This window comes from Oncorhynchus masou, chromosome 22, assembly GCF_036934945.1.
Source record: "Oncorhynchus masou masou isolate Uvic2021 chromosome 22, UVic_Omas_1.1, whole genome shotgun sequence".
NCBI lineage: Eukaryota > Metazoa > Chordata > Actinopteri > Salmoniformes > Salmonidae > Oncorhynchus > Oncorhynchus masou.
This window is the reverse complement of record NC_088233.1, coordinates 5,119,744-5,142,929: the sequence shown is the minus strand read 5'-3', so window position 1 is coordinate 5,142,929 and position 23,186 is coordinate 5,119,744. Positions and strand designations below refer to the sequence as shown.

The window sequence follows — 23,186 nt, the reverse complement described above, 5'->3', positions numbered from 1 at the left end:
TGTAGGAACATTGCTGCTATAACAGCCTCCACTCTTCTGGGAAGGCTTAACAGCCTCCACTCTTCTGGGAAGGCTTTCCACTAGATGTAGGAACATTGCTGCTATAACAGCCTCCACTCTTCTGGGAAGGATTCCTCTGGGAAGGCTTTCCACTAGATGTTGGAACATTGCTGCTATAACAGCCTCCACTCTTCTGGGAAGGATTTCCACTAGATGTTGGAACATTGCTGCTATAACAGCCTCCACTCTTCTGGGAAGGCTTTCCACTAGATGTTGGAACATTGCTGAGGGGACTTGCTTCCATTCAGCCTTAAGAGCATTAGTGATGTCGGGCACTGATGTTGGGCGATTTGGCCTGGCTTGCAGTTGGCGTTCCAATTCATCCCATGGGTGTTTCGATGGGGCTGAGGTCGGGGCTCTGTGCAGGCCAGTCAAGTTCTTCCACACTGACCTTGACAAACCATTTCTGTATGGAGCTCAATTACTGCACTGGGCCTTGTCGTGCTGAAACAGGAAAGGGCCTTCCCCAAACTTTTTCCACAAAGTTGGAAGCACAAATTAATCTAGAATGTCACTGTAGCGTTAAGATTTCCCTTCACTGGAACTAAGGGGCCTAGTCCGAACCATGAAAAACAACCCCGGACCATTATTCTTCCCCCACCAAACTTTACATTTGGCACTCCTGGCATCAACCAAACTCAGATGCATCCGTTGGACTGCCAGATGGTGAAGCGTGATTCATCACTCCAGACAACGCATTACCACTGCTCTGGAGTCCAATGTCGGCGAGCTTTACACCACTCCAGCCGACACTTTGCGTTACATATGGTGATCATAGGCTTGTGTGCGGCTGCTCGGCCATGGAAACCCATTTCATGAAGTTGCCAACGAACAGTTCTTGTGCTGACGTTGCTTCCAGAGGCAGCTTGAAACTCGGTACTGAGTGTTGTAACGGAGGACAGACCATTTTAATCCGTTACGCGCTTCAGCACTCAGCGGTTGTGTGGCTTATCACCTCACGACTGAGCCGTTATTTATTGAATATTCAAAACATACAGTCAAAATACTTGCAGTGAAGCGGCTCAATAACTACATCATACCAGTCATCCACCAGACTCCCATTCAACAACTACATCACACCAGTCATCCAACAGACTCCCATTCAACAACTACATCACACCAGTCATCCACCAGACTCCCATTCAACAACTACATCACACCAGTCATCCAACTACATCATACCAGTCATCCAACAGATTCCCATTCAGAGTGACACACAGAAGCATCCAGGGTCAATGCCCTGCTCCAGGGCATGTTGACCGATCTACCACCAGGCCAAAAAACGTGACCCGAACTACATCAGTCATCCGAAGATCCCCCCCACAGTTCCACAATAGCTGTCCCTCAACCATTCGAGACCCCTCCCACAGAATCCCCCCCCCAGGGACAAAAATAAAATAAAAAAATCAAATTCATTCCATTCCCCAGAAACCCCCAATGCACCAACAACCAAGAGAACTAAAGAGACAAAAGGAAAAGACAGAAACAGCCAACAACAACAATGCAAAATCAATATAGAATAATAATACATTTAAAACAAAGGACATCAAAAACAACTGAAATCATAACAGCAATGCATAACAACTCATCAGTCCTCGTCACTGGATGGGCTGTTGCAGCAGACGACCACACCGGGTTCCACTCCCATCAGCTAGAAAGAGCGGCTGTGTGTACGCAATCACCAACCCTGGACGTTTGAGGAATTGAAAAACATCGCCTGGTCCAAGGAATCCCGGGTTCCTGTTGCGTCATGCTGATGTCAGAATCAGGATTTGGTGTAAGCAGCAACCAGACCTCCCATCACACTCACAGAACTACAACCAGACCTCCCATCACACTCACAGAACTACAACCAGACCTCCCATCACACTCACAGAACTACAACCAGACCTCCCATTACACTCACAGAACTACAACCAGACCTCCCATCACACTCACAGAACTACAACCAGACCCCCCATTACACTCACAGAACTACAACCAGACCTCCCATCACACTCACAGAACTACAACCAGACCTCCCATCACACTCACAGAACTACAACCAGACCTCCCATCACACTCACAGAACTACAACCAGACCTCCCATCACACTCACAGAACTACAACCAGACCTCCCATCACACTCACAGAACTACAACCAGACCTCCCATCACACTCACAGAACTACAACCAGACCTCCCATCACACTCACAGAACTACAACCAGACCTCCCATCACACTCACAGAACTACAACCAGACCTCCCATCACACTCACAGAACTACAACCAGACCTCCCATCACACTCACAGAACTACAACCAGACCTCCCATCACACTCACAGAACTACAACCAGACCTCCCATCACACTCACAGAACTACAACCAGACCTCCCATCACACTCACAGAACTACAACCAGACCTCCCATCACACTCACAGAACTACAACCAGACCTCCCCATTACACTCACAGAACTACAACCAGACCTCCCATCACACTCACAGAACTACAACCAGACCTCCCATCACACTCACAGAACTACAACCAGACCTCCCATCACACTCACAGAACTACAACCAGACCTCCCATCACACTCACAGAACTACAACCAGACCTCCCATCACACTCACAGAACTACAACCAGACCTCCCATTACACTCACAGAACTACAAACAGACCTCCCCATCACACTCACAGAACTACAACCAGACCTCCCATCACACTCACAGAACTACAACCAGACCTCCCATTACACTCACAGAACTACAACCAGACCTCCCATCACACTCACAGAACTACAACCAGACCTCCCATCACACTCACAGAACTACAACCAGACCTCCCATCACACTCACAGAACTACAACCAGACCTCCCATCACACTCACAGAACTACAACCAGACCTCCCATCACACTCACAGAACTACAACCAGACCTCCCATCACACTCACAGAACTACAACCAGACCTCCCATCACACTCACAGAACTACAACCAGACCTCCCATCACACTCACAGAACTACAACCAGACCTCCCATCACACTCACAGAACTACAACCAGACCTCCCATCACACTCACAGAACTACAACCAGACCTCCCATCACACTCACAGAACTACAACCAGACCTCCCATCACACTCACAGAACTACAACCAGACCTCCCATCACACTCACAGAACTACAACCAGACCTCCCATCACACTCACAGAACTACAACCAGACCTCCCATCACACTCACAGAACTACAACCAGACCTCCCATCACACTCACAGAACTACAACCAGACCTCCCATCACACTCACAGAACTACAACCAGACCTCCCATCACACTCACAGAACTACAACCAGACCTCCCCATCACACTCACAGAACTACAACCAGACCTCCCATCACACTCACAGAACTACAACCAGACCTCCCCATCACACTCACAGAACTACAACCAGACCTCCCATTACACTCACAGAACTACAACCAGACCTCCCATCACACTCACAGAACTACAACCAGACCTCCCATCACACTCACAGAACTACAACCAGACCTCCCCATCACACTCACAGAACTACAACCAGACCTCCCATTACACTCACAGAACTACAACCAGACCTCCCATCACACTCACAGAACTACAACCAGACCTCCCCATCACACTCACAGAACTACAACCAGACCTCCCATTACACTCACAGAACTACAAACAGACCTCCCATCACACTCACAGAACTACAACCAGACCTCCCATCACACTCACAGAACTACAACCAGACCTCCCCATCACACTCACAGAACTACAACCAGACCTCCCATTACACTCACAGAACTACAAACAGACCTCCCATCACACTCACAGAACTACAACCAGACCTCCCATCACACGCACAGAACTACAACCAGACCTCCCATCACACTCACAGAACTACAACCAGACCTCCCCATTACACTCACAGAACTACAACCAGACCTCCCATCACACTCACAGAACTACAACCAGACCTCCCATCACACTCACAGAACTACAACCAGACCTCCCATCACACTCACAGAACTACAACCAGACCTCCCATCACACTCACAGAACTACAACCAGACCTCCCATCACACTCACAGAACTACAACCAGACCTCCCATTACACTCACAGAACTACAAACAGACCTCCCATCACACTCATAGAACTACAACCAGACCTCCCATCACACTCACAGAACTACAACCAGAACTCCCATTACACTCACAGAACTACAACCAGACCTCCCATCACACTCACAGAACTACAACCAGACCTCCCATTACACTCACAGAACTACAACCAGACCTCCCATTACACTCACAGAACTACAAACAGACCTCCCCATCACACTCACAGAACTACAACCAGACCTCCCATTACACTCACAGAACTACAACCAGACCTCCCATCACACTCACAGAACTACAACCAGACCTCCCATTACACTCACAGAACTACAACCAGACCTCCCATTACACTCACAAAACTACAAACAGACCTCCCCATCACACTCACAGAACTACAACCAGACCTCCCATCACACTCACAGAACTACAACCAGACCTCCCATCACACTCACAGAACTACAACCAGACCTCCCATTACACTCACAGAACTACAACCAGACCTCCCATTACACTCACAGAACTACAACCAGACCTCCCATCACACTCACAGAACTACAACCAGACCTCCCATTACACTCACAGAACTACAACCAGACCTCCCATTACACTCACAGAACTACAAACAGACTTCCCATCACACTCACAGAACTACAACCAGACTTCCCACCTCACTCACAGAACTACAACCAGACTTCCCACCACACTCACAGAACTACAACCAGACTTCCCACCACACTCACAGAACTACAACCAGACTTCCCACCTCACTCACAGAACTACAACCAGACTTCCCACCACACTCACAGAACTACAACCAGACTTCCCACCACACTCACAGAACTACAACCAGAATTCCCACCACACTCACAGAACTACAACCAGACTTCCCATCACACTCACAGAACTACAACCAGACTTCCCACCTCACTCACAGAACTACAACCAGACTTCCCACCACACTCACAGAACTACAACCAGACTTCCCACCACACTCACAGAACTACAACCAGAATTCCCACCACACTCACAGAACTACAACCAGACTTCCCACCTCACTCACAGAACTACAACCAGACTTCCCACCACACTCACAGAACTACAACCAGACTTCCCACCTCACTCACAGAACTACAACCAGACTTCCCACCACACTCACAGAACTACAACCAGACTTCCCACCACACTCACAGAACTACAACCAGACTTCCCATCACACTCACAGAACTACAACCAGACTTCCCATCACACTCACAGAACTACAACCAGACTTCCCATCACACTCACAGAACTACAACCAGACTTCCTATCACACTCACAGAAAGTACAACCAGACTTCCCATCACACTCACAGAACTACAACCAGACTTCCCATGACACTCACAGAACTACAACCAGTATGGCTGCTGTTCAACACCGTGGACAGCATACACATCAGTATGATCACCTTCCCCTGCTCAGATGTTGCATGCATCAACCAATGGTTGTGTGCCACGTCATCGACTGAGCAGTCGGGACCAGATTGCCATAACATGTTATGTGGTTAGCTGAAACGTTTAAAAAATATATACACTTTCCAGGCTTTGTAAGATCTGGCATGTGTCAGCAACACCTGGGCAGAGGATGTTCATTTAGCACCATGGACACACCTCCAGTGCATTCGGAAAGTATTCAAACCACTTCCCTTTTTACACATTCTGTTACATAACAGTCTTATTCTAAAATTGATTAAAATAAAAAAACATCTACAGACAATACCGCATAATGACAAAGCAAAAGCAGGTTTTTAGAAAAAAACAGACCCTTTGCTATGAGACTCAAAATTGAGTTCAGGTGCATCCTGTTTCAATTGATCAACCTTGAGATATTTCCACAACATGATTGGAGTCCACGTGCGGTCAATTCAATTGATTGGATATAATTTGGCAAGGCACACACCTGTCTATATAAGGTCCCACAGACAAAAATCAAACCATGAGGTCGAAGGAATTGTCCATAGAGCTCCGAGACAGGATTGTGTCGAGGAACAGATCTGTGGAAGGGAACCAATACATTTCTGCAGCATTGAATGTCCCCAAGAACACTGTGGCATCATTCTTAAATGGAAGAAGTTTGGAGCCAGCAAAACTCTTCCTTGAGCTGGCCGCCCGGCCAAACTGATCAATTTGGAGAAAGGGCCTTGGTCAGGGAGGTGATCAAGAACGCGATGGTCACTCTGACGGAGCTCTAGCGTTCCTCTGTGGATATGGGAGAACCTTCCAGAAGGACAACCATCTCTACACCACTCCAGCAATCAGGCCTTAATGGTAGAGTGGCAAGACGGAAGCCACTCCTCAGTAAAAGGCACATGAAATCCCGCTTGGAGTTTGCCAAAGGCCACCTAAAGGACCATCAGACCATGTGAAATAAGAGTGTTTGGCCTGAATGCCAAGCATCACATTTGGAAGAAACCTGGCATCATCCCTACGGTGAAGCGTGGTGGTGGCAGCAGCATCGTGCTGTGGGGATGTTTTTCAGGGACTGGGAGACTAGTCAGGACCAGTGGTGACCTGTCATTCAGGTCAGGTGGGGCAGCCAGAAAGCTCAGTGTTTTCTGTCGTGTGTCACGCCCTGGTCGAAATATATTATGTTTTTCTTCATTTATTCGGTCAGGCCAGGGTGTGACATGGGTTATTGTGGTGTGTTTTTGTCTTGGGGTTTTGTGGGATGTCTAGCGTTAGTTTATGGCTGCCTGAGGCGGTTCTCAATCAGAGTCAGGTGATTATCGTTGTCTCTGATTGGGAACCATATTTAGGCAGCCATATTCTTTGTGTGTTTCGTGGGTGATTGTCCTTAGTGTCCTTGTTCCTGTCTCTGTGTTAGTTTATACTAGTTTAGGCTGTTTCGGTTTTCGTTACGTTCTTTTTGTTTTGTAGTATTTGTATTGATTCTTGTTTTACGTTTTTTATTAAACATGGATCGCAATCTACACTCTGCATTTTGGTCCGATTCTCCTTCACCGCATGAAAACCGTTACATCGTGGTTGGGTAGCCAGTTGAAAATATGTATCGTAAGGGTTGGTAATGTTCTCTAGTTGCGCCGTGATTGGCTCAGTGTTCTGTCACTCACTGCTCGCTTAGCTAGCAAGCGAGCAGTCATTGTCATAAATCAAGTCGACAATCTACTGGCAAATCCTTTTCAATCCTTGTCATATGAAGAGAAATAATGAAGAGATTACATGCCACGATCAAAACAACTGGAGACTTGGAACTGAGAAAGCTCAGACTTCAGTGAGTTCAAGACAACTGGGAACTCTGAAAAAACAACAACTCAGACTGTGAAAATACGTGTTGAACAGTCATTCAACTTGGAATTGCAATTTGAAAACGCTGGCCTCTTTCTAGACCTCCGACCTGAAGATCACTGATGTCATCATGATTCGAACCTTGTTTTTTTTCCAGATTCCCAGTTGTCTTGAAAGCACCAAAAATCCAGAGAATGACAGACTTTGATGACAAAGTTTAATAACAAAATTTGCCCACGAAGGATTTGCTGCACCACCTTCCTGTCCAAGTGAGCACGGCACAACAAGGTGAGTCCAAAAATGTCTTGTTATGCTGCTGCATTAATGATGTATTATGCTTACTAAACTGTTAGTAGCCTCAACCTAATAATTTGGTCATTTTTCCACTCATTATTTATCCAACAGTTCTGACTTGGTGTACAGCGAGAATACTGTAAGAATGGCCCATGTTCTGAATTCTGTCGCTGTACATGTCAAAAAGTGCTGAACAAATAACTGTATTGACTACATCCGCTCGCTCATTAATGTCTTAATCATTAATGTCTTAATCATAGTTTGTACATCTCAATTGTCATTACAAACCACATTTGTTTAAGCAATTTCTGCTATGTTTTTTTTTAAAAGGCAATAAATGAGGCTGAATAAACTGTTTCGCTGCCAGACAAGGTTCCGCTGATAGCCAGGTATAGCAGTGGTAAGCTGTTGGGACTCTGCTGTTGGGACTCTGCTGTTGGGACAGCTTTATGTTGGCCCTAACAGTTTGTGGGCACCATGTGTCACCGTTATAGTGCAATTAATGTATTGTTTAGTATTGTGTTGTGTTGCTTTTTTTTCACCTTTATTTGTGTTGCTTTGTGTTGTGTAGTGGATTTGCTGGCATGCATCAACAACAACAAAAATAATGTGTTTACCCCACCAAGATTTACATGCTAAAATTGCCACTGGTCAGGATCAAAGGAAAGATGAACGGAGCAAAGTACAGAGAGATCTTCATGAAAACCTGCTCCAGAGCACTCAGGATCTCAGACTGGCTGTAATCGCTGCCAAAGGTGCTTCAAAAAAAGTACTGAGTACAGGGTCTGAATACTTATGTAAATGTGATATATACATTTACATATATCTGTTTTCAAGGATGATCAATGGATACAGGTAGAACCTGAGCTCAATTTTGAGTCACAATTCCTTCGACCTCATGACTTGGGTTTTTGCTCTGCACTGTCAACTGTGAGACCTTATGTAGACAGGCGTGTGCCTTTCCAAATCATGTCCAAACAATTTAATTTACGACAGGGTCTCCAATCAAGTTGTAGAAACCTCTCAAGGATAATCAATGGAAACAGGATGCACCTGAGCTCAATTTCAAGCCTCATAGCAAAGGGTCTGAATACTTATGTAAATAAGGTATTTCAGTTTTTTTTTCCTAAAAAAACTGTTTTAGCTTTATCATTATGGGGTATCGTGTTTAGATCGATGAGTGGGGGAAAATAATCAATTATATTTATTTTAGAATAAGACTGTAACGTAACAAAATGTGGAAAATGTCAAGGGGTCTGAATACTTTTCCAAATGCCAGTGGTGGAGAAAGTACCCAACTGTAGTAAAAGTAAAGACCCATTAATATGAAATTACTCAAGTCAAAGTTACCCAGTAAAATACTACTTGAGAAAAAGTCTAGAAGTATTTGGTTTTAAAATATACTTAAGTATCAAAAGTAGAAGTAAAAAGTATAAAGCATCTCACATTCCTTATATTAAACAAAGCAGACAACGCCATTTTCTTGTTTTAAAAAGAATGTACGGATAGCCAGGGGCACACTCCAACACTCACACATTATTACAGATAGCCAGGGAACACTCCAACACTCACACATTATTACAGATAGCCAGGGGCACACTCCAACACTCACACATTATTACAGATAGCCAGGGGCACACTCCAACACTCACACATTATTACAGATAGCCAGGTGCACACTCCAACACTCACACATTATTACAGATAGCCAGGGGCACACTCCAACACTCACACATTATTACAGATAGCCAGGGGCACACTCCAACACTCACACATTATTACAGATAGCCAGGGGCACACTCCAACACTCACACATTATTACAGATAGGGCACACTCCAACACTCACACATTATTACAGATAGCCAGGGGCACACTCCAACACTCACACATTATTACAGATAGCCAGGGGCACACTCCAACACTCACACATTATTACAGATAGCCAGGGGCACACTCCAACACTCACACATTATTACAGATAGCCAGGGGCACACTCCAACACTCACACATTATTACAGATAGCCAGGGGCACACTCCAACACTCACACATTATTACAGATAGCCAGGGGCACACTCCAACACTCACACATTATTGACAAAAGATGCATTTGTGTTTAGTGAGACCATAGGCAGTAGGGATGGCTACGTGTGCTCTTGATAAGTGCGTCAATTCCACAATTTTCCAGTCCTGCTAAGCGTTCAAAATGTAACGAGTACTTTGGGTTGTCAGGGGAAAATGTATGGAGTAAAAAGTACAATATTTTTTGGGGAAATGTAGTGAAGTTAAAAGTAAAAGTTGTCAAAAATATAAATAGTAAAGTACAGACACCCCAAAAAACAACTTAAGTAGTACTTTAAAGTATTTTTTACTTAAGTATTTTTGTTACGAATCCCTTTTGGCCCGACAGTCTAGGGGGGATGGTAATGAGACTCGTAACATAACTCATGCAAATTATTATTGTGACAAAGGAAAAGTGTGAACGAAATAAGCACGACAACTGAAATCTACCGTCAAACTCTAGGTTTATTTATAAACACACGGTAATGGGGGGAGCAGGAAAAGGGGCTGAGCTGGACCCAAGGAAAGAAACAATAAGTATTCAAAAACACCCCTAAGCTAGACTAGCCTACTTTAACAACAGCTAACTAACTAACCAAAAATACAGTGGGTGGTCCGCCCAGTTCTAACTAGTGTATTTAACAAAGTTCACCTACGGGTAGTGTATGCCCATGGGCGACTTGTCTTGGTTTCCCCCTTTTCCACCAGCAATCAAACACAAACACCATAACCAAAAACAATACTCACAGGTGATGACAAAGTGCTATGAGGTGCTTAAACAAAAGAGAGGTTACGACACAAAGCGAGAGTGAAACACAGAGACCTACAGACATGGCATTTACAGAGAGATTGAGCTCAGCTGAGCTGGGCTCCAGAACAAACAAATGATGGGGTTTTTAAACCATGGGGAAGGAACTGTGATAGGTCAGGAAATATGAGGAGGTGTGTCTTCTGATTGATTGTTGACTGATTGGGGAGTGATGATTTTCACCTGTGAGGGGAGAAGGAGAGAAAAGAAACACACACACAGGATACACACACACACAGGATAACTGTATCCGTAACAATTTTAAACCACTGCCAAATACACTGTACATGGCTCTTCATTCAGCACCACGGAGAGCGCCAATCCTGTGCCTTAAAAGACAGCATTAAACACCCAAATCCATCAAATATTGTATATAAAAGTGTAATAATACCAGAGCAGCAGTTCTATATCAGCTACGGCACCCTATTCTCTATATGTAGTGGACTACGTTTGATCAGATCCTATCCGGCCCCAGGTCAAATGTAGTGCACTATGTAGGTAACAATGTACCATTTGGGACACATTAGTGATCCGGGCTAAACCCTGGGTGATGAGTCATAACGATGATGATGTAACAGGGGCTAGTTTGTCAGAACCCTGTTTAATCCAGATTCAAATGATCCTCTTCCTGTGTTGTGGATGCCCCCCCCCAAGCCCCCCTAAGCCCCCCAAAAAAAAGCTTGTGGATGAAAGATTTCACAGTGACAATCACTGACCCAAATCTGTATGTTTACCGCATCACTATGTGCAAAACCAATATGGGTTTGTGTGGGCTGCTGCACAAACGATATAGTATTGTCTCTGTTGTATTCATACATGATGAAATGTAGCTATGTTTGTTACATGTGAAGGTACTTTGTTTTTGAAGATTAAAGTTCATTCAAACACAATATGGCCACAGAGGTGAATAAGTCGCTCCAGTAATAATGGACAATGATGTCTGTTTCATTCTAGTAAATTGGTATGTGGGAAGGTGCCTGTTTCCTCGTGCACCAGCATACTTGAATGTCCTTCCTCATCTAATCTGACATCCTCCTGTGAGGCGTTCAGTCCTGCACGACAGGTAGTCTACCATCTTTAACTCAGTCATAGAGACCGAGCGCGCCACGTGCACTAACCACTGAATCTGAGAGGCCATTTTCGCCCTGACCGAGCCGCGTGAGCATTTGAAATGTGTTTTTGCGATTATTGTACAGCCTCCATTTCGACGCGCAAGCTGTCAAACGCAGATCATGTGATTGCGAGGATGTGGGCTTGTCTTGTCGTCCGGATCTGTCCGTAACCTACAGACGGTACCAAAGCCAGAACGCGAGGTTGTGGGATTGATGCAGCAGTGTTTGGACGGCTAGTCACGAATGTAGGGCTACACATCTCTTTGAAATATATTGCTTGGATAGAATGTAACAGGCTATATTTAAACACCTCATGGGGCAGACAGATGTAATGTTGTTATAGGTTGAGAGAACTGAACATCGTCAGCGTTGACACGCACACCACTGTCCGCTTCATCTGGTGCGGTTATTGAATCGTGTCTCCTCTTTTCACTCCTCCTCTCTTCCTCTTCTCCTCTCCTTTCTTTCAGCATCACTGACAGAGGCTGCTGATGCTGCCGTAGCTCGTGAAAATATTCTCCGTAGCAAAGTACCGGGACAGGGCTGTGTGTAATTTATCCCGGGCTAGATGCTGTGAATTATCTCGCAGGATTGTGATTTGGGTTTACGGGAAGGAATGCATCATAGACATTGTGTTTCGTTTGCTCCGGTTTGATTCTGTCGCTGTCGTCTACATTGCTTAGGAAATTGGAGGCATAGCCTATTGCAGTCACTGCTGTTCTGTAAGCTATTGGTAGGCCAAAAAAATGTATATCGATTTAAATTTGATAATTTGTGAAATGTCATGTGTAATATCCGAATGACAATCTGATATTTGCTGTGTTTTTCAAGGAGGTAATCCGGGCACGCAAGTGACACGTGCCCAGAGAGCGATGTGTCTGACAGACGGGCATTCGTAGCCTACGAGAGAGGTGGGAGGGAATTATTTCTCACATACACTAGTTCAGGAGTCGCCAAGTTCTCAGAGTTATCAGTTAGGCTAAATATAGGAGCGAGCTTGCAGGTGAACGTTTTGACTATCCAGTTTATGCACCAGCATCGGGATGCGACGTCATGAGTTGAATATACTGGCCAGATGTTGCCTTTGATGTGATTCATTCAATCTAGGCTAGGCCTACTGTTGGGTGCTTTTTACAGCAGAAATAACTACGGATTCCTGCATTTCTCAACTAATTAATTAGTCAGTTAATTACCCCCCACCCCTTGATTGTCTACCTAATTTAAATAAGCATATCTAGGCTACAAAACAAACTGTGCTACAATGATACCCGGATCGGCCGCGTCGATGCTCTCATCCATGTCCTCGGACGACATTAAACTATACCAGCATAACTACGTCCGCAACTCCCGCGCCATCGGACTCCTGTGGGCCATTTTCACCATCCTGTTCGCCATCTTGAACGTGGTGATCTTCAGCCAGCCCTATTGGATCGGAGACGGCGTGGACACCCCTCAGGCCGGCTACTTCGGCCTCTTCCACTTCTGCACCGGCGACGGAATCCAGAGGGAGCTCGACTGCACAGGGACCTTCACCGAGTTCGCTCAGATCCCTTCCACCGCGTTCAAGGCCGCGTCGTTCTTCGTAGGAATGTCGATGATGTTGGTGATGGCTTGCATCGCTTCCTTCACTCTCTTCTTCCTGTTCTCCACCACCACCGTCTATAAGATCTGCGGCTGGATGCAGGGGGCCTCGGGTAAGTGATGACTGCCACTAGGACCTAGGCAGCTTGTTTTGAGTAATGTCTTGGAAGTAGGCCTAAACCTCCCCCTGCATGGTTGGTGTATAGCCTTTTAGGTTGACTGTAGGACTACACATGAACGGAATATGATCTATTACTTTTTACCTGGCCAGTTTAAGTGATCAAAAGTTAATACATATATTGTCATATTTCGTTTTTGAGTTTTCTTAGGGATCCCCATTAGCTGCTGCCGAAGCATGCTGAAAGTCTGTTGTCAATTCGTTTACTGTAAAATAGCATTGTATTTGGTCAAACTTTTTTTCCCAAAAAATATTACAAAGGTTTGTTAACAGGTTGATTGGTCGGGCTATTTGAGCCAGCAATGGGGCCTTCACTATTCTTAGGTAGCGGAATGACTTTTAGCTTCCCTCCAGGCCTGAGGGCACACACTTTTGTGTCGGTTTAAATTGAAGATCTGGCGAATAGGAGTGGCAATATATAATCCTCAGTAATTTTCCATCCAAGTTGTCAGACCCCGTTGGCTTGTCATTGTTGATAGACAATCATTTTTTTCACCTCTTCCACACTCACTTTACGGAATTCAAAATTACAACGCTCTTCTTTCATCATTTGGTCAGATATACTTAGATGTGTAGTGTCAATAATCTGTTTATTTTAGGGATCCTGAGTGGCACAGCGCTCTAAGACACTGCATCGCAGAGCTAGAGGCGCCACTGCAGACCCGGGTTTGATCCCGGGCTGTATCGCAACCGGCCATGATCGGTAGTCTGATCACTAGGGCGGCGCCCAATTGGCCCAGAGTAGTCTGTGTTGGATCCTGAGTGGCACAGCGGTCTAAGACACTGTGGTCTGTGTAAATCAGATGGATTTCTTAACTGACTTGCCTAGTTAAATTAAATAAATAAAAAATAAATAAAAATAAAAAATAGTATCAGTGGTTGTTGCCGGCATGTCGTGCCTAAGTTCCCCGAAATCATTAAAGTAGTTGGCAATTTCAGAGGGTTTTGTGATGAATGAGCCATCTGATTCAAATGAATTATCGAGCTGAGTTTGCTCTTTTGCCCAAGATTTCATTTAAGGTGCTCCAAAGCTTTTTACTATCATTCTTTATGTCATTGATCTTTGTTTCATAGTGTGGTTTCTTCTTCTTTTTATTCAGATTAGTCACATGATTTCTCAATTTGCAGGACGTTTGCCAATCAGTTGTGCCGCCAGACTTATTTGCCATTCCTTTTGCCTCATCCCTCTCAACCATGTCATTTTTCAATTCCTCATCAATCCTCAGGGGATTTAACAGTTTTTACAGTCATTTTCTTAATGGTTGCATTGCTTATTAATAACTGGGATAAACAATTTCATAAATGTGTCAAGTGCAGCGTCTGGTTGCTCCTCATTACACACCACAGACCAACACATATTCTATACATCATCAACATAGGAATCACAATAGAACGTATTGTATGACCTTATTCACTATATTAGGCCCAGCCTTTGGAACTTTGGTTTAACTAGATATGGCTACTATATTGTGATCACTTCATCCTATCAATTTGGATACTGGTTTAAAGCAAATGTCTGTGGTATTAGTAAAGATGGGATCGATACATGTTGATGATTTCAGTCTTGTGCTGTTTGTAATTTCCCTGGTAGGTTGACTAATAACCTGAACCAGGCTGCAGGCACTGGTTACAGTTTGAAGCTTTTTCCTGAAAGCCAGTCGATATTTAAAATCACCCAGAAAATATAGCTCTGTTGATATCACATACATTATCAAGCATTTCACACGTTATCCAGATACTGACTGTTAGCACTTGGTGGTCTATAGCAGCTTCCCACCAGAATGGGCTTTAGGTGAGGCAGATGAACCTGTAGCCATATTACTTCAACAGTATTTTAACATGAGATTGTCTCTAAGCTTTACAGTAATGTGGTTCTAAATATAAACAGCAACACCTCCACCTTTGGCATTTCTGTCTTTGCTGTAAACCTTGTATTGCTACTACTGTATAATCAAAAGTATTATCTAAATGAGTTTCAGAGATAGTCAGAATATGAATGTCATCGGTCGCAAGCAAATTATTTAAATCACCCAGAAAAATATACCTACTTTTTAATATCAGTGTCTTAAATGCATGGTTCAAGTCAAGTGTTTGGGTTTTAATTTTCCATGTTTCCCCTTGAATGAAAGTGTTAGGAGTGCCCACTCCTGTCATAATCGCCCGCGCTGGTTAGGAGCTGTCTAGTGTAATGCCAGCTGTAAGGCGGCAGACTGGTAGCGCTGAATGGATGGCCTTAAATAACACGTGGCGCTGTCCATGGTGCTGAAATGACAGCTGTGTCACTGGCCTCCTGCCAATGGTGTTAAATGCATGGCCGAGCAGTTTGGTGCTGTCCACGGTGCTGAAATGACAGCTGTGTCACTGGCCTCCTGCCAATGGTGTTAAATGCATGGCCGTGCAGTTTGGTGCTGTCCATGGTGCTGAAATGACAGCTGTGTCACTTACCTCCTGCCAATGGTGTTAAATGCATGGCCGAGCAGTTTGGTGCTGTCCACAGTGCTGAAATGACAGCTGTGTCACTGGCCTCCTGCCAATGGTGTTAAATGCATGGCTGTGCAGTTTGGTGCTGTCCACGGTGCTGAAATGACAGCTGTGTCACTGGCCTCCTGCCAATGGTGTTAAATGCATGGCCGTGCAGTTTGGTGCTGTCCACAGTGCTGAAATGACAGCTGTGTCACTGGCCTCCTGTCAATGGTGTTAAATGCATGGCCGAGCAGTTTGGTGCTGTCCACGGTGCTGAAATGACAGCTGTGTCACTTACGTCCTGCCAATGGTGTTGAATGCATGGCCATGCAGTTTGGTGCTGTCCACGGTGCTGAAATGACAGCTGTGTCACTTGCCTCCTGTCAATGGTGTTAAATGCATGGCCGTGCAGTTTGGTGCTGTCCACGGTGCTGAAATGACAGCTGTGTCACTGGCCTCCTGCCAATGGTGTTAAATGCATGGCCGTGCAGTTTGGTGCTGTCCACAGTGCTGAAATGACAGCTGTGTCACTTACCTCCTGTCAATGGTGTTGAATGCATGGCCGTGCAGTTTGGTGCTGTCCATTGGTGCTGAACCAATATGTTGCAATTCTGTTGTCGTGTCAGTTGACGCTGTCCATGGTGCTGAATTGGACTATTGGGGGGGGGGGGGGGTTGCACCTGTGCTGCGGTCATGTTGTTGTCACAGGTGTATAAAGGTAATCCAGAACAAAAGGAGAAGATGTCTGGACATATCGCAGCATTGTGAACATACAGTAGTAGGAGAGAAGAGATAGAGAGAGAACTCTTCAGCTATATCTCAGGATCAGCTTTGTCTCTTGAAATAAAAAACAATAAAAAATGGGTTTTGAACACAACACTACGCTATTTAGCCAGTAAAACTGACTCATTCTGATTGGCTCCACAGCGTGAACGCAATTACACAACCCCATGCCAGGCTTCCTTCCCTTCAATTGAACTCAATACTGGCAGGAGTCACCTGATTGAACATGAATACTAAATGGCTTACAGCCATCATTACCAGAACAGCCTTAGGACTTCCCACTGACACAACAGGCAATGTTCCAAATGGCAACTTGTTCCCTTTATAGTGCACTACTTTAGACCAGCAGCCCATGGGGTTCTATATAGGAATAAGGGTGTGATTTGGGACTCACCCTTAGAGATGATTGTACACCATCAACATATCCTTCCTTAGCATTGTAATGCTAATATGATACATTCTAAAAGTCGATGTTCTAGAACCCTCTATATCAGAGGAGATTCCATTCCTGGAATCTTCCATCTTCTCTTTCAAATCAATCTACACATGTAAACATTGCATCACAGACCGCAGCTGCTACTATTTGGCCCTGTTCCTTTTCACACACACACACACACACACACACACACACACACACACACACACACACACACACACACACACACACACACACACACACACACACACACACACACACACACACACACACACACACACACGATGGTGAAATGGTGAATGAGAGAACAGGCCTTTTCACCTCCATTACATTTAGCTCAAGGTTAGGTTGGGTTAGGTTAGGTTGGGTTAGGTTAGGTTAGGTTAGGTTGGGTTAGGTTAGGTTGGGTTAGGTCAGGTTGGGTTAGGTTAGGTTGGGTCAGGTTAGGTTGGGTTGAGTTAGATTAGGTTGGGTTAGGTTGGGTTAGGTTAGGTTGGGTCAGGTTGGGTTAGGTTAGGTTAGGTTGGGTTAGGTTAGGTTAGGCTAGGTTGGGTTAGGTCAGGTTGGGTTAGGTTAGGTTGGGTCAGGTTAGATTAGGTCAGGTTGGGTTGGGTTATTTCAGGTTGGGTTGGGTTAGGTTGGGTCAGGTTTGGCTTGGTTATATTAGGTCAGGTTCGGTTAGATTAGGTCGGGTTAGGTTAGGTCAGGTTGGGTTGGATTATATTAGGTTTGGTTATATTAGGTCAGGTTGGGTTAGGTCGGGTTGGGTTAGATTAGGTCAGGTCGGGTCGGGTTAGATTAGGTCAGGTTGGGTAGGGTTAGATTAGGTCAGGTTGGGTTCGGTTAGATTAGGTCAGGTTGGGTTAAATTGGGTCAGGTTTGGTTCGGTTAGATTAGATTAGGTCAGGTTGGGTTAGATTAGGTCAGGTTGGGTTAGGTTAGGTCAGGTTGGGTTGGGTTAGATTAGGTCAGGATTGGTTAGGTTAGGTCAGGTTGGGTTAGGTTAGGTCAGGTTGGGTTGGGTTAGATTAGGTCAGGTTGGGTTACATTAGGTCAGGTTGGGTTATATTATGTCAGGTTTGGTTGGGTTAGGTTAGGTCAGGTTGGGTTGGGTTACATTAGGTCAGGTTTGTTTGGGTTAGGTTAGGTCAGGTTGGGTTGGGTTACATTAGGTCAGGTTGGGTTACATTAGGTGTGGTTTGGTTGGGTTACATTAGGTGTGGTTTGGTTGGGTTACATTAGGTCAGGTTGGTTACATTAGGTGTGGTTTGGTTGGGTTACATTAGGTCAGGTTGGGTAACGTTAGGTGTGGTTTGGTTGGGTTACATTAGGTCAGGTTGGGTTACATTAGGTGTGGTTTGGTTGGGTTACATTAGGTCAGGTTGGGTTACATTAGGTGTGGTTTGGTTGAGTTACATTAGGTCAGGTTGGGTTACATTAGGTGTGGTTTGGTTGGGTTACATTAGGTCAGGTTGGGTTACATTAGGTGTGGTTTGGTTGGGTTACATTAGGTCAGGTTGGGTTACATTAGGTGTGGTTTGGTTGGGTTACATTAGGTGTAGTTTGGTTGGGTTACATTAGGTCAGGTTGGGTTACATTAGGTGTGGTTTGGTTGGGTTACATTAGGTGTGGTTTGGTTACATTAGGTGTGGTTTGGTTGGGTTACATTAGGTCAGGTTGGGTTACATTAGGTCAGGTTGGGTTACATTAGGTGTGGTTTGGTTGGGTTACATTAGGTGTGGTTTGGTTTGGTTACATTAGGTCAGGTTGGGTTACATTAGGTGTGGTTTGGTTGGGTTACATTAGGTCAGGTTGGGTTACATTAGGTGTGGTTTGGTTGGGTTACATTAGGTGTAGTTTGGTTGGGTTACATTAGGTCAGGTTGGGTTACATTAGGTGTGGTTTGGTTGGGTTACATTAGGTCAGGTTGGGTTACATTAGGTGTGGTTTGGTTGGGTTACATTAGGTGTGGTTTGGTTACATTAGGTGTGGTTTGGTTGGGTTACATTAGGTCAGGTTGGGTTACATTAGGTCCGGTTGGGTTACATTAGGTGTGGTTTGGTTGGGTTACATTAGGTCAGGTTGGGTTACATTAGGTGTGGTTTGGTTACATTAGGTGTGGTTTGGTTACATTAGGTGTGGTTTGGTTGGGTTACATTAGGTCAGGTTGGGTTACATTAGGTCAGGTTGGGTTACATTAGGTGTGGTTTGGTTGGGTTACATTAGGTGTGGTTTGGTTTGGTTACATTAGGTCAGGTTGGGTTACATTAGGTGTGGTTTTGTTTGGTTACATTAGGTGTGGTTGGGTTACATTGGGTGTGGTTGGGTTACATTAGGTGTGGTTGGGTTACATTAGGTGTGGTTTGGTTTGGTTACATTAGGTCAGGTTGGGTTACATTAGGTGTGGTTTGGTTGGGTTACATTAGGTCAGGTTGTGTTACATTAGGTGTGGTTTGGTTGGGTTACATTAGGTCAGGTTGGGTTACATTAGGTCAGGTTGGGTTACATTAGGTGTGGTTTGGTTGGGTTACATTAGGTGTAGTTTGGTTGGGTTACATTAGGTCAGGTTGGGTTACATTAGGTCAGGTTGGGTTACATTAGGTGTGGTTTGGTTGGGTTACATTAGGTCAGGTTGGGTTACATTAGGTGTGGTTTGGTTGGATTACATTAGGTCAGGTTGGGTTACATTAGGTGTGGTTTGGTTGGATTACATTAGGTCAGGTTGGGTTACATTAGGTGTGGTTTGTTTGGGTTACATTAGGTCAGGTTGGGTTACATTAGGTCAGGTTGGGTTACATTAGGTGTGGTTTGGTTGGGTTACATTAGGTGTGGTTTGGTTGGGTTACATTAGGTGTGGTTTGGTTTGGTTACATTAGGTCAGGTTGGGTTACATTATGTGTGGTTTGGTTGGGTTACATTAGGTGTGGTTGAGTTACATTGGGTGTGGTTGGGTTACATTAGGTGTGGTTGGGTTACATTAGGTGTGGTTTGGTTTGGTTACATTAGGTCAGGTTGGGTTACATTAGGTGTGGTTTGGTTTGGTTACATTAGGTGTGGTTGGGTTACATTAGGTGTGGTTGGGTTACATTAGGTGTGGTTGGGTTACATTAGGTGTGGTTTAGTTTGGTTACATTAGGTCAGGTTGGGTTACATTAAGTGTGGTTTGGTTTGGTTACATTAGGTCAGGTTGGGTTACATTAGGTGTGGTTTGATTTGGTTACATTAGGTCAGGTTGGGTTACATTAGGTGTGGTTTGGTTGGGTTACATTAGGTGTGGTTGGGTTACATTAGGTGTGGTTTGGTTGGGTTACATTAGGTCAGGTTGGGTTACATTAGGTGTGGTTTGGTTGGGTTACATTAGGTCAGGTTGGGTTACATTAGGTGTGGTTTGGTTGGGTTACATTAGGTCAGGTTGGGTTACATTAGGTGTGGTTTGGTTGGGTTACATTAGGTGTGGTTTGGTTACATTAGGTGTGGTTTGGTTGGGTTACATTAGGTCAGGTTGGGTTACATTAGGTCAGGTTGGGTTACATTAGGTGTGGTTTGGTTGGGTTACATTAGGTCAGGTTGGGTTACATTAGGTATGGTTTGTTTACATTAGGTGTGGTTTGGTTACATTAGGTGTGGTTTGGTTGGGTTACATTAGGTCAGGTTGGGTTACATTAGGTCAGGTTGGGTTACATTAGGTGTGGTTTGATTGGGTTACATTAGGTGTGGTTTGGTTTGGTTACATTAGGTCAGGTTGGGTTACATTAGGTGTGGTTTTGTTTGGTTACATTAGGTGTGGTTGGGTTACATTGGGTGTGGTTGGGTTACATTAGGTGTGGTTGGGTTACATTAGGTGTGGTTTGGTTTGGTTACATTAGGTCAGGTTGGGTTACATTAGGTGTGGTTTGGTTGGGTTACATTAGGTCAGGTTGTGTTACATTAGGTGTGGTTTGGTTGGGTTACATTAGGTCAGGTTGGGTTACATTAGGTCAGGTTGGGTTACATTAGGTGTGGTTTGGTTGGGTTACATTAGGTGTAGTTTGGTTGTGTTACATTAGGTCAGGTTGGGTTACATTAGGTCAGGTTGGGTTACATTAGGTGTGGTTTGGTTGGGTTACATTAGGTCAGGTTGGGTTACATTAGGTGTGGTTTGGTTGGATTACATTAGGTCAGGTTGGGTTACATTAGGTGTGGTTTGGTTGGATTACATTAGGTGTGGTTTGGTTACATTAGGTGTGGTTTGGTTGGGTTACATTAGGTCAGGTTGGGTTACATTAGGTCAGGTTGGGTTACATTAGGTGTGGTTTGGTTGGGTTACATTAGGTGTGGTTTGGTTTGGTTACATTAGGTCAGGTTGGGTTACATTAGGTGTGGTTTGGTTGGGTTACATTAGGTGTGGTTGGGTTACATTAGGTGTGGTTGGGTTACATTAGGTGTGGTTTGGTTACATTAGGTGTGGTTGGGTTACATTAGGTGTGGTTTAGTTTGGTTACATTAGGTCAGGTTGGGTTACATTAAGTGTGGTTTGGTTTGGTTACATTAGGTCAGGTTGGGTTACATTAGGTGTGGTTTGGTTTGGTTACATTAGGTCAGGTTGGGTTACATTAGGTGTGGTTTGGTTGGGTTACATTAGGTGTGGTTGGGTTACATTAGGTGTGGTTTGGTTGGGTTACATTAGGTCAGGTTGGGTTACATTAGGTGTGGTTTGGTTGGGTTACATTAGGTCAGGTTGGGTTACATTAGGTGTGGTTTGGTTGGGTTACATTAGGTCAGGTTGGGTTACATTAGGTGTGGTTTGGTTGGGTTACATTAGGTCAGGTTTGGTTACATTAGGTCAGGTTGGGTTACATTAGGTGTGGTTTGGTTACATTAGGTGTGGTTTGGTTGGGTTACATTAGGTCAGGTTGGGTTACATTAGGTCAGGTTGGGTTACATTAGGTGTGGTTTGGTTGGGTTACATTAGGTCAGGTTGGGTTACATTAGGTATGGTTTGTTTACATTAGGTGTGGTTTGGTTACATTAGGTGTGGTTTGGTTGGGTTACATTAGGTCAGGTTGGGTTACATTAGGTCAGGTTGGGTTACATTAGGTGTGGTTTGGTTGGGCTACATTAGGTGTGGTTTGGTTTGGTTACATTAGGTCAGGTTGGGTTACATTAGGTGTGGTTTTGTTTGGTTACATTAGGTGTGGTTGGGTTACATTGGGTGTGGTTGGGTTACATTAGGTGTGGTTGGGTTACATTAGGTGTGGTTTGGTTTGGTTACATTAGGTCAGGTTGGGTTACATTAGGTGTGGTTTGGTTGGGTTACATTAGGTCAGGTTGTGTTACATTAGGTGTGGTTTGGTTGGGTTACATTAGGTCAGGTTGGGTTACATTAGGTGTGGTTTGGTTGGGTTACATTAGGTCAGGTTGGGTTACATTAGGTCAGGTTGGGTTACATTAGGTGTGGTTTGGTTGGGTTACATTAGGTCAGGTTGGGTTACATTAGGTCAGGTTGGGTTACATTAGGTGTGGTTTGGTTGGGTTACATTAGGTGTGGTTTGGTTGGGTTACATTAGGTCAGGTTGGGTTACATTAGGTGTGGTTTGGTTGGGTTACATTAGGTCAGGTTGGGTTACATTAGGTGTGGTTTGGTTGGATTACATTAGGTCAGGTTGGGTTACATTAGGTGTGGTTTGGTTGGATTACATTAGGTGTGGTTTGGTTACATTAGGTGTGGTTTGGTTGGGTTACATTAGGTCAGGTTGGGTTACATTAGGTCAGGTTGGGTTACATTAGGTGTGGTTTGGTTGGGTTACATTAGGTGTGGTTGGGTTACATTGGGTGTGGTTGGGTTACATTAGGTGTGGTTGGGTTACATTAGGTGTGGTTTGGTTTGGTTACATTAGGTCAGGTTGGGTTACATTAGTTGTGGTTTGGTTTGGTTACATTAGGTGTGGTTGGGTTACATTAGGTGTGGTTGGGTTACATTAGGTGTGGTTGGGTTACATTAGGTGTGGTTTAGTTTGGTTACATTAGGTCA

General features: G+C 44.6%; 1 protein-coding gene across 1 annotated transcript in view; it reads left to right on the top strand.

Moving 5' to 3' along the window:
- The first annotated feature begins 11,790 nt into the window (after positions 1-11,790).
- The window catches only part of LOC135508920 (LHFPL tetraspan subfamily member 3 protein-like), a 64,181-nt gene continuing 52,785 nt past the window's right edge, over positions 11,791-23,186 (top strand). Inside the window, exons 1-2 of the mRNA XM_064929138.1 lie at positions 11,791-11,980; positions 12,206-13,429. Coding sequence (XP_064785210.1) covers positions 12,997-13,429 — 433 coding nt within the window. The 5' untranslated portion in view covers positions 11,791-11,980; positions 12,206-12,996. The remainder of the gene's footprint in view (positions 11,981-12,205; positions 13,430-23,186) is intronic.